The sequence below is a fragment of the Plasmopara halstedii genome (assembly GCF_900000015.1).
Source record: "Plasmopara halstedii genome assembly, contig: Scaffold_2881, whole genome shotgun sequence".
In the NCBI taxonomy this organism is placed as follows: domain Eukaryota; phylum Oomycota; class Peronosporomycetes; order Peronosporales; family Peronosporaceae; genus Plasmopara; species Plasmopara halstedii.
Window position 1 is genome coordinate 187,024 of NW_020189786.1, and position 11,718 is coordinate 198,741.

Genomic DNA, 11,718 nt, shown 5'->3' on the forward strand with positions numbered 1-11,718 from the left:
CATACAATGGAAGTAAAGTTGAGTCCTACTTGTCCGAGATATTGTGAATCTCGCGCGTAGCAGCACGCATCTGCTCTGTAAGCAACTGGGGGTTCTTCATTTCAATATGGAATTTTAGAATATATAACTTTATTAAATTTAATTGTTCCAATCCTTTAAAAAAAAAAATGAATACTTCAGCTGTCGTAGAGGCTCTCGACGCGAATCGCGCTCTTGTAGCAAAGCTTCAAAGTCTAAATGACATATTTGCAAACGAAGAGACAAACTTATTGACGAAAATTCAATCACTTCGTCGTCAAATGGCTATGCGAAGAGCTCAGCATGCCATGAAATTATTGCTGCCCCATAGTTCCGTAAAAGACACAATATTACGGCGCTATGAAAAAAACCCACGAGGGACTAAAAAACACGCTGGAGTGGGATCGCGGTCATATATTCGGCAACATCATTCCTTCTTTACCGATGAAGCCGAACGTGAGCGGAAAGTTGGAAGACCCAAGAAGAAAAAGCTTAAGACATTAAACGGATATGATCAGGAGCTAACGAAGCTCCAAGCTGCTTCAGAGCCTTTTCCAAATGCTGATACAGTATTTCTACGTGCTCATAGTCACGAGGCGTTCGTTGCAAGTCCTTCTACTACATTTTCAGCTCGAGAACGCCATGTAGTTAAAGAATTTGCTGAAGAGTTTTATATGACGCATGCACCAACTGTGGAAATGTCGTTGCAGGTGTGGAATGGAATTGAAAAGTGGCAAAAGCTAAGACGTTCAAGGCAACTCCCAATTGAACGATCAGGTTGTGCTTGTAAATTATGGTACGATCTTCACGAGTCTCCAAAGCTTCGTCTTTGCGCATGGACTAAGGAAGAAGACGCTGCGCTACGACGCTTAGCAACGGGTGAAGAAGATCCTGCTTTAGTAAATCAATGGTGTGACATTGCTAAACACATGCCTTTTCCTGGAAGACCACCAGTGCACTGTTTGACTCGATTTCAAACTGCGCTACGTGCAGACAATGCGAAATCGGGCTTCTCTGCAGAAGAAGATGATTTAATACGTCAAGCAGTGCCAATATTTGGTGAAAAATGGAACGTGATTGCAGATTTATTAGACGGTCGATTGTCAGAGCAAATACGTCATCGCTGGCAACTTACACTTGCTCCAGGTCTTCGACGTGGCAAATTCTCCGTGATTGAAGATCGACGGCTATTATTGGCACTTCGAGCTTATATTTCTCATGGTCAAGAGTTTGATGTAGACGATGTTGCTTGGAATGATATTTGCCATCATGTGCCCGGCCGAACGCAACCAGCGCTACGTGATCGGTACCTCAATTGTCTAAATCCCGACTTGTCGTTTCGAAAATTTACGAAAAAGGAAGATCAAACTATTCTTGCTAGAGTGCAAGAGTGGGGAGTTGAGTCAGCAAGACTTTGGCCTCGACTTGCTGCGGAACTTGAAGGTCGCACCGACGCACAAGTTCGACGACGCTGGAAATCGTTGGACCCAGTGGCCTATAAAAAGCGAAGTCAAGCACTTGAACAAGCTAGTACGCAACAAGCAACCTCCGTTTTTCGTCGGCGATCGATTCATCGACACAGCTCGAGGATTACGAAAACGCATACGTCACGAAGTTCTTACAATGGTCGCACGGTGAAGGATGATCAGATCCAAGCAACTAGGCGAGGACGAAGGCCTCAAACGAATGGACCGTGAATCCATCCATGACTAATCTTTTTGAAGATAAATGATAACAAAAAACTAGTTCCTGTCTTTCGCAGGCAACGTATTGTAATATAAATGAACTCAATACATACCGACAAATTGCGCCTGATTTCCTTTCACCTTGATGGTAAATCCTGACAAGTATTGGTGAGCACATATAGATCTGCTATATTTTTACTAAATCTTGTGCTTCTAAAACAATGAAATTATTTTTGATATTGTAATATTTAAATGCTACGCATATTATCTTGCGAATTTTGATTTGGTGCAATGACGTCCTCAACGGAAGATGTTGCCGTGGCAGCGTCCAATTCCTCAGCCACATCAACCAAACAAGCTAATGCTGACATGGACAGAATGACTCAAATACTATTACACGAAGTATTTTGTTCTATGTCTCTATCTTGGTTTTCTATGTGAAATTTGACAATTTTTTTTGTACATTTAAAGGAACGCTCTTGCATTTTTGAGACGCGTGTCGAGCGTGCTGATCTCTGCCGCCAACGAGGGTCAGCGCAATTTAAAATCGGAAATGTTGATGAAGCAATCAAGTGGTACGAGCGTGCACTATACCACGTGGACTTTGACGAAGGCACATGGCATTTTGAGGTGTGTAGCTCATTAAACTTTACCTGGGTGTTGTTAATACTAACATTAGTATTTCTCTAGTTTACACCAAGAAATCGAGCGGATGTGAATGTAGTGAGACTGCCAGTGTATTTGAACTTAGCTGCGTGTTTTCTAGTCCAAGGAGCTCCAAAAGATGGGAAGCAGGACGAGCAAATACTAGCCAAGGTCATTGAAAATGCCAATTTGGCTCTTGCCATAGACTCTGATAATGACAAAGCGTTGTATCGTGCTGGATACGCGTTGCTCCTTACAGGAGATCTAGCTAACGCTAAGGAAAAACTGACGAAAGCAGCAAACAATCGACCAACGGACAAAAAGATTCGTAATGCTATGATATTGTTAAATCAAAAGTTGGCTGATCAGAAAAAAGAAGAAAAGAAGCGATGGGGTGGACGATTGTTAAAGTCAAAGACGCCGAAAAATGTGGAAGGTGCTTGTCAACAGCAAGTGACAAAATCCAGTGAGTCCAATAGCGTACTCGTGACAATTGCTATTGTATTACTGGGTATTGTATTAGCACTTGGTCAGCTCAATTTTGTAGAGTAGCAGAAAATCTAAAGGTTATGCATACTCGAAAAGCTTGACAATGTGTAAATACTTATCGTCGCACTCGCGATGTGGTTGCCAGTAAGTATAGAATCCATTGGCTTTAACACGCGTACAGCGCACATAGCCATTTTGCCAGCGTTCCGGTTCCCCGTATGTTTCCATGTATTCTTTTATATCACGCCAACCCGTTTGTTGAACGCGAAACGCCTCCTCAGCTTCAAGACTCCATTGTTTAGGACGATAACATCGTGTTGCTTTTGTGTCAGTAACAACAGGTCGAAACTCTGGCTGTGCGTCATTGTTGGAAGTCAACGACCATGTCTCGTCCATTTTAAAACGAGAGTCTGATTTGATCATCTTCGAGCTCCCAGATGAACGCGATAGAGACGTAGCATTCACAGATAGTACATCCATTGTCTGTCAAAAGCAAAGTAACTTTATAAGAACACGTTGAAGTGTGAATAGCACGAATGGATAATGAGTCCCATTTCTTTTTCATAGATTTCCGTTGCAGTACAATAATAGCAGAAGAATATTGTAATAACTTTAAGATAGTAGTAAGAAGGTAGTAGTAGTACTACTACAGCAAAAGCACTACTAGATTTTCTCAAATGTCGTCATTTCCTGAGCCAATACGTGGAAACTGCTATGACTTTTGTCCTGCTAAAGAAAGAATCGAACGGACTCAAACGCAGGAACTTAGTCGTTTTGAATGTCCAACAAAAGAAGCTCCAGATCTAGTACCTGTGAAGAAATATCGTCGTGCTGCTGCCGGTCGCAATCTAACTGATCCATCAGATCTACGACCCGAAATAGTACTACAACGTACTTTGCAGTATTTATTCACGACAGTACTACCTCGCATTGATATATGCAAAAATTCCAATGCGGTAGAACGTACCGAATTTCTCGCGGTATACCACTTTGTAAGTGACCGTATACGCAGTATACGCCAGGATTATATCATTCAGGTAATTCATAATACTCTTTTTTTTAATATGAATAATTTGATACTCATGAAATACTATGTAGCAAATTACTGGTACATCCTACATAACAGCCTTGGAACAAATTGTACGCTTTTATATCATAACAGGATTACGTGCCATCGAATTGGTACCCAGTGGAACATTGTGCCAAGATTGGAGTGAAAAATTGCACGACCAACAGTTAATTTCTGCACTCTCGGAGCTTCAAATGTTGTACGATCAAACAAATATGGACGCACATGAAATCAGTGAATTTCTTGCGTACAATCTTTTACTTCACGCTAAAGATTCGCAAACTATTGCATCAATTTTACTCAAATCTTCATCTCCTCAACGTCAAGTCTCAAATGTTCAACGTGCTTTACGTACATTCGTCGCTTTACAAACTGACGACTATCATGAATTTTGGATTCAATTTCATACTATGTCAAGATTGGAACAAGCGCTTGCATTACGTCATTTGACAAGAATTTGGACACAAAGTATCGAAATGATGAAAAAAAGCTTTCGCAGTCACGAATGGATTCCAGTAGATGAAATTTCAAAATGGTTTGGATTGGAAAAAGATTCGAAACTTGTTGTGAAACTTTGTCAAAATTTCAACATTCAAACACGTTCAACTCAAACGTTTATTCAATTTCAAACTACTGGAATCTCGAACGAAATTGATGTTGAGACTTTTTCAAATTTGTTACGTGATGTAGCAATTCAATTTCATTTCAAGAAATTCCCAACAATTGATTTCATTCAAACAAGACCAAAGTATTAAAGAGAAAAAAAGATCAAAAGTGTTGAAATTAACGCTTTAATTCAACCAAACGAATCGATTTACATTCCTACTTTAGATTTTTTCTTTGGAGGTGGTAAAGTATCAAGTGCATCAAACGTTAATTCGACTTTTGGATCAATTAAATTGTCCAAATCCCGATACGACGTCGAGATTTGACGTGGATCAATTGGTAATTCAGTATCAGGAAGTCGAGATGGTGCAGGATAACGTGATGGAGAATGACCATAACCACTACGATTTGAACCTCGTGGTGGGGAACGCATTGAACGATCAAATGAATTTCGTCGCATTCGATCATCACGTATAGCAAATCCACGAGTTCGAAATTGCTCATCTCGCATAAACCCACGTCCTCCATTCTCACGTTCAAATCGATGTCGAGAATTGTTATAATTTCGTCCAAAATTTCCACCTCGTCCACCAAGTACTGCACCACTTGATACACTTGAACTTGTTTCAAGTGGTGGCATTGGACGTTGTTCATCTTGTCGATATTGTTCCCACATATAACTTTCTCCAACTTCGGCAATTTTATCCACCACTAATTCTGGATGTTTATTTCGTATGTGTTTCTTGACAAAATCCAAAGCTTTAAACAATTTCGTACACAATCGACATCGATGTTTTCCATCTTCACTTGCTTTTTCACCATAATTCGCATATGTGCTTTCCAATGCAATTTCTTCACGTGTTTCAATTTCATCAACTAATGCTCGTTCTTTCACTCGTTTCGCTTGTAATTCTTCTGGTTCTAATTCTTTCAAATACATTGAAACTTTTTCATCCAAAGCTGCTGCCCATCCTCGAATTGTTTGACGTGGTTCTTGACTTCCATTTTCATCATTCAATCGTTCATTTTCTTCATGTCGTGTTTTTTCTTCTTCTAAATCACGTAAAGATGGTGGTGGACGACAAAAGAGTGCAGGATGAGCATGTAAGATATCACCCATATCACGACATTGGACACCAGCGTAATAAATATAATGATGAACACGACGTAAGTAAGCAATAACCAAATCTAATTGTTCTTTAGCACTTGGATATTTGACAAGAACTTGTTCCAATGAAAGTAAAGCATGAATTCCAACTTGATCACATTTCTCTTGATTCAATTCAAATAAACGTGTGTCTAAAGCTTGAGCAAGACGTAAAGCTTGTGTCAAATCCACTTCAATTCGAGTTGGAACCGACAAATACGATGGTGTTTTTAATGGAGCACGTGCACGATGTGGAGATACTTGTAGACGAAATGGTGGAAACTGCGTATTATCTTCCACAAATGTATTATGAAGTTTTGGCATTGCTTCACTAGCTGTAGTTGGGGAATCGTATAAAATGTACGCAGAACGATCAAAATCGAACGCACTCTTTTTCACTGGATCGGATAAGTACAAATGAAGATATGGTCCACCCTAAAATAGAAATGAAAAAAGTTTAAGAAACTCAGATAGAAATGCAAGAAATAGAATTAACATGACGTACCGCTTTTTTAATTGCTTCACTTAAAGTACCAATTGGACATGCACATGGTACACGTCGAATGTACAAAATACGGGCACTATCTTCGACATCATTGACAAAATCTGTAGCCTTGGTCATTCCTTCGTTTGCTGTCATTTCATCAAAACAAATTGTTGCGACTCCAGACAAAATACGTTCTTTAAAGTGTTTTGCTTCGTTCATTTGATGCGTTGTTTTGATCTTTTCCACACGAGCACGTAAAGCAGGAGAATAACGTTCTTGTAACCATTCTTCTCGTTTATGCAGATCAAAGAATGCACGTAAAACACGTTGAATATGTTTCTTTTTATACTCTTCATAACGTTGTTGATAGCCTTCAGGTGTTAATTCATCAGTTTGTTGCATCATCCAAACTTTATAGGATATTAAAGGTTCGAGACCACGTGAGTCTCGAGGATTCTCATCATAACGTAAACTTGATTCCACTTGATCACGTCCTCGACGTGGACTACGACTACGACTACGATTTCGTGAGGTACGAAATCGCATGTCATACTGCTCACGACTTTCACTACGACGACGAAACTCATCACGTGATCCATATCCTGATGTTAACGAAGAATTTCCTCCTCGTTGATCAAGAGATGGATATTCTTCACGCATTGGTTCTGTCTAATTGTACGATGGTAAGTGAAAATGTACGATCACGTAAATCAAAATGTACGCACCATCTTGTAGCGAGTGGAAGACGAACGTTGGTGGGGCGATTTTAAAGACTGGGGCAGCACAACCACGGAGTACCGTGGGTACCAGAAACGTGGTACAACAGGGTTATATTTATAGAAATACTATTATTGTGATCAAAACAATACTTTTTTCGTTTCTATCTTAAACAGCACCACGACGTATAGTCTGAACTTTTTCATTAAAACTAAAGTCTTCAGCCGGAATGTCACTGTTGTGAATGGAGATGACACTTGTAATGAAGAGAAGATCCATGAGAATAGAAATGGAAGTTAAAAACATTGCAATAATTGCTGTCACTAGATTTGAACACTTGAAATTACAAACTTCTTGGAATAAAATGACCAGATCGTTGTCAATTCCAGAACAGATTGATGAACCAACTGGTGCAGCTGAAACAGCGACAGCAGAAGCAAAAGTAAGTAAAAACCATATTGAATCAAAGATTACAAAGACACGTGGTCGTGGTAATCGAAGTTTGCGAACATCAAAGATTAAGAGACGAATGGTATATGCTAGAATGACGAGGATACCAATAATGAGAAAAAAATACACTTGATGACTTGATTGATAGAGTTCTTGACCATATGTGCAGCTTTTAATTCCACCTGATCCAGCTAATCCAGTTGCAACGACTGCAAACGAGATGATTAAGAAACGAAAGAGAATTGGAATACCTTCGTGTACCATTTCAAATGAATCTTCTTGAAGGAATATTTGATAATGAAGATCAAAGAATTGACATACTTTGATCTCACGCGATTGTGAATATCATGGGAAGAAGCAATGGACGTGATCTTGAACGGTATGAAGTTTCTTTAGCTTCTCTATTTATATGTTTGCGATTACACTAAAACTCAATTAACGGACGAACGCTTTCATGCTAACTCTGTGCTTTGATGAATGATTTGAATGTAGCAATTAAAAACTTTTCCTTCATTACTTATTTGATTCAAAGTCCTTTACATGAACGAGGCTGATGCATGTTTAAGCTCTTGTGTCCTGTATGATCAGATCGAAGATGAAAAACAGAGTAAAAACTTCGATAAACACAAGTACATACACACTGCGAATAAAAAGCGCTTGACCGATCATAGTCGCAGACTCAGGTAAGCAAATCGTTGGGGTTTCAATGCCGAAGTTCAGTAATGCTAAACACAAGAAAAGGTTAACGATTTTTCATTGACAGACAAATGTTTTGAACATGAAAGACCTTGATCATATTGTTCTAAAGTGATATATCCTTGTTCCTTGATATCAAATGCAAGAAACATTGCTTTGAGATCTTTATCGTCAAAGAATGGAATCTGCAATCATGTTAAAAGATTCAACAATTTAATCACAATTGTCGTTAGCCTTACATGGCGTTGCGTTTGCTTTGCATCTTGCATCTTTTTAAGTGATTGAAATAGGAATTCGCGAGGATTGGACGGACGGTGATATAAGAGTAAAGCTCCTAGACGATGAAAGAGCTCTTTGATACCATGAGAAGCCATGTACAACTCCGCTTGTACCTTTGGATCTTTCATGTTTACATCAGACGACATGAGTTTGTGCTGCCTTTTGATCTTAAGTTGTGAAACTAACCGACGCTTTTTACATAACTTCACATATGACCGTTATTGTCAAGAACTGTTCACATTCTTATTAGCTATCAGTTCCATTGACTATTACCTGGTTAAAAGTATATGTTCAACGTGCATAACATGCTTGTAATGCATCGTAAAATTAACAAACGGCCTTGAGTTGATCTTTGGTAGCACTATTGCCATCTCATTAGTATCATATCTGCAGATCTTAAAACAACTACATGTGCTTTTGTCAAGAAATTTGAGTCTTGTACGCTAAACATTTACGTATTACCATCATCAATACGTGGTGTCATCTTTGCTGGGTACAGTACATCATACGACATGGTATGAATCAATAGTAAAGTCAAATACTTGCTTTAAATGAGATCAAGGCACAATGTCAAATTGCATTCGTCACCATGTCAAGTATGCTTCGAAAGTCTCAGCATTGATTGACTTCTTAAGATAACAAACGTACAAACAGAAGATTCTTCAATTCTTCAGCTCATTTATTGTGGTGACGGCTTTTTTAGTGGCTATTTCTGGCAGCGAAGGGTACGTTGGCACCCCGCCGTGGATCTCACGACATTATTTAGCTCACTATTTACAAATTAGACCTGGTTCAATCAGCCCATTCAAGCGCACGAATCTCTACCTACATCAAGCCTTGGTTGCGATTTGAAATCGTTCAAGTAGCTCGCCGCGCTGGTGTGGAGCTGCTACATGCCTATGCAGGTGGTGCTTTGGCTCGCACCCAGAGCAAAATGACACAACAAATTGCCTTCGGGAAAGGGGTGGATCACTCCCGCAACTATGCTTGCGGACATCAACGTTTCAGCTTGAACAAAGAGCAACACAAATAATTAGCGTCTGAGCTCAAATCAATAGTGGCGGCGAAACTCGTGTTTTTCGTGTGGATGAGCCTTGGGTGCTAGAAGCTGACTGAGATGCCGCTGGGTTTCAGACTCGGATCAAACGCTGGGCAAGAAAAACACGCGATATCACCTGTCTGGACCTTAGAGACCTCCTTCGGTGAAGCGGGCGTCCACCGCGAGTATTGTCTTACGCTTGACTTTACAAAGTACAAAGAACGACGCTGACGTCGAGATGACACCCCGTCATCTCACGCATCCTGTTGTTCCAAGGCTTGCTCGTCTTCATAGGCAGCTGTAATGGCTACCAACCAAGGCTCTTGTTCACCGCAAGGTCGATTGCTCCCATTAATGAGAAGTGCGATGCGATGGTCACCCTGTGTTTTCTCCAAGATTGAAAATAACCGAGAGTGTACCAGGTCGTTTGCAGGAAGGCACTAGTTTGACCTTGTAAAACTGAATCTCAAACTTTTCAGACCAAAGGAACCCCCTTCCACTTCACCAGGCACTGATAACAGCCCTTGTGTACCAAGCGGCTTGCAAAGCGATTTGGCTCCACACCTTTCTCAGATGGCGATCATCTTGCAACTGGCTCTCGTTAGCTCTCTCGGCTGTGGCGGCATATCTATCCTCTGTGAGAGTTACGGTGTGACCCAGGACTTATTTAAGCCATATGTTGAATTGCTTTAGAGCTTCACTACTTCATTCTTCCTACCTTGAGGTACCGTTAGCGGTAGAAGCTGATCGCTACTTTGAAGCAAAGGGACTTTTAATTACAGAGATGGTTATGACGTTGCACCGTCTGCACCGAGTGCTTCGCATCTGATCGGCTCAAAAGAGCGGAATCGTGGCATGACTTCATTAAGCTCGCAAAGAGCACAAGGTGTGCTCGCATACTCGCCAGATGTATAGACGGCAGGATCTTTATGTGAAGGTAAGTTAATTGCACTTGACAACATGTTCGTGTGGTATATTCTTGCCTCTTGTATCGACATGTTGGCTTTTATCTTGGCTTCCATTCCCTAGCGTTGGGCACCCTGTGCGTGCCATTCAATCCAATTTAGATAAATCATTAGTTTTGCGACAAAATTTAGCTGAACTCATACCTGAACGGCAAGATAAAGACCGAAGCCTACTTTTGAAAGCGCTTGGAGGGTCACCACACCATTGATGTCAATTGGGGTGGGTATTGTAGAGATATGTTGCAGCGGGCTGCCGTAGCTTAGCGCTTGAGGAAGCGTAATTTAGATATCCTACCTTTCGTTCGATACTTAGAAGAAGTACGAGTTAGCGGATCGCAATCCGCTTTCTCCAAGAGTAATTATTGCCTTATCCAAGGCTAATAAACACTTCTGTTTAAAATGTTAATTGCATTTATTTGTTTTATCTGCGGCAAAGTTGCCTAATTTTAAAAGTATAGATTATCCTAAATATAATAGTAAAATCTAAATACATGCATTATCTAGCCCCGTACTGTATTCTTGTTTGGGTGTGGTCACACCATGCACATCTCGTGTGATACACACCCCATTATGGGGAACGTGTAACCCCGTTACACCCTCCCCCATTAAGACTTACAGTTCCGATCGATTATACACCTCAACGAGGCTCGCGTGTCCGCTAGACACTGCAACTTAATTTGTTGGGATAAAACAACTTCCTTGCTCAATGAACCGTGTGTCCACAACATGAAAACCATCAAGTCTCGCTGGTTCTGACAGCGAGCAGGGGCAGAGCCCAACATCGTCTCCCGCACGGGGTGCGATGTCGGACAGTGCGTCCGCGGCACCGGGAGATATACATCCTAGGCTGAATGAGCACGAGCGTCGCGCTTTGCGCACGCTATCAATGACGAGTGACCTCCTTGAGAATGTGAAGGTGGTCGACTAATAGTCTGACACTCCTTTTCCCGTATGGGATGACGAGGAAGGCGAGCTGCGCCAGCAGCGTGATACGAGCCCTGCTCGCGCCTTACGGATCCCATGTCCGTTCCCTGACTTCTCTTCAACCAAGAAACGTGGTGTAATTACCAATGACTTCGACGGGGCTCAGAGGCGGCAGCATGAAGCTGCTTATAAAGCGGCTCTCAGGCGCACCCATCCACGGCCGGTCATTGACCCTCTTGTGGAATATGGCTTCTGCCCAGCGGACCCCGCTGTGGAAGTAAAGGACGCGGTAAGTCGATCGTTACGCGTCCACATCATCGGGCCCTAGGCCAGGACGGAAGATGAACTTGCCACACGGATAGCTCTTCGAGCTCGTTGCTTGGTCCCACAAGAAATTCTGTTAAACGTTTATCTCACTCGTCTAAATGCTCAACAAGGTAGCTTTCGTGTACCGGCAATGCGGACAATACCTGTAGTGCTCGCCCCTGGCGAAAGCGCTACA

General features: G+C 41.3%; 7 protein-coding genes across 7 annotated transcripts; 4 read left to right on the top strand and 3 right to left on the bottom strand.

The window, feature by feature from the left end:
* Positions 1 to 167: 167 nt before the first annotated feature.
* On the top strand, positions 168 to 1,715 carry PHALS_05118 (myb domain protein 4r1; the record flags this gene model as incomplete). Its single annotated transcript, XM_024718787.1, has 1 exon — positions 168 to 1,715. The coding sequence occupies one exon, from the start codon at positions 168 to 170 to the stop codon at positions 1,713 to 1,715; it is 1,548 nt and encodes a 515-aa protein (XP_024584151.1).
* A 279-nt stretch (positions 1,716 to 1,994) lies between these two features.
* PHALS_05119 (Tetratricopeptide TPR1) lies at positions 1,995 to 2,616 on the top strand (the record flags this gene model as incomplete). Its single annotated transcript, XM_024718788.1, has 4 exons — positions 1,995 to 2,105; positions 2,175 to 2,333; positions 2,394 to 2,519; positions 2,608 to 2,616. 4 exons carry the CDS (start codon positions 1,995 to 1,997, stop codon positions 2,614 to 2,616), a joined length of 405 nt encoding a protein of 134 aa, XP_024584152.1.
* A 175-nt stretch (positions 2,617 to 2,791) lies between these two features.
* PHALS_05120 (meiosis expressed gene 1 protein homolog) lies at positions 2,792 to 3,317 on the bottom strand (the record flags this gene model as incomplete). Its single annotated transcript, XM_024718789.1, has 2 exons — positions 2,792 to 2,855; positions 2,926 to 3,317. 2 exons carry the CDS (start codon positions 3,315 to 3,317, stop codon positions 2,792 to 2,794), a joined length of 456 nt encoding a protein of 151 aa, XP_024584153.1.
* A 197-nt stretch (positions 3,318 to 3,514) lies between these two features.
* Positions 3,515 to 4,661, top strand: PHALS_05121 (Nuclear protein export factor; the record flags this gene model as incomplete). The annotated part of the gene is made up of 2 exons (XM_024718791.1): positions 3,515 to 3,874; positions 3,936 to 4,661. The coding sequence occupies 2 exons, from the start codon at positions 3,515 to 3,517 to the stop codon at positions 4,659 to 4,661; spliced, it is 1,086 nt and encodes a 361-aa protein (XP_024584154.1).
* A 59-nt stretch (positions 4,662 to 4,720) lies between these two features.
* Positions 4,721 to 7,577, bottom strand: PHALS_05122 (serrate rna effector molecule; the record flags this gene model as incomplete). Its single annotated transcript, XM_024718792.1, has 5 exons — positions 4,721 to 6,094; positions 6,165 to 6,815; positions 6,872 to 6,991; positions 7,062 to 7,402; positions 7,472 to 7,577. 5 exons carry the CDS (start codon positions 7,575 to 7,577, stop codon positions 4,721 to 4,723), a joined length of 2,592 nt encoding a protein of 863 aa, XP_024584155.1.
* A 272-nt stretch (positions 7,578 to 7,849) lies between these two features.
* Positions 7,850 to 8,434, bottom strand: PHALS_05123 (ef-hand calcium-binding domain-containing protein 10-like; the record flags this gene model as incomplete). The annotated part of the gene is made up of 4 exons (XM_024718793.1): positions 7,850 to 7,889; positions 7,951 to 8,038; positions 8,101 to 8,194; positions 8,249 to 8,434. The coding sequence occupies 4 exons, from the start codon at positions 8,432 to 8,434 to the stop codon at positions 7,850 to 7,852; spliced, it is 408 nt and encodes a 135-aa protein (XP_024584156.1).
* Positions 8,435 to 10,287: 1,853 nt separating this feature from the next.
* PHALS_05124 (uncharacterized protein) lies at positions 10,288 to 10,501 on the top strand (the record flags this gene model as incomplete). Its single annotated transcript, XM_024718794.1, has 2 exons — positions 10,288 to 10,298; positions 10,357 to 10,501. 2 exons carry the CDS (start codon positions 10,288 to 10,290, stop codon positions 10,499 to 10,501), a joined length of 156 nt encoding a protein of 51 aa, XP_024584157.1.
* Between the last annotated feature and the right edge of the window lie 1,217 nt (positions 10,502 to 11,718).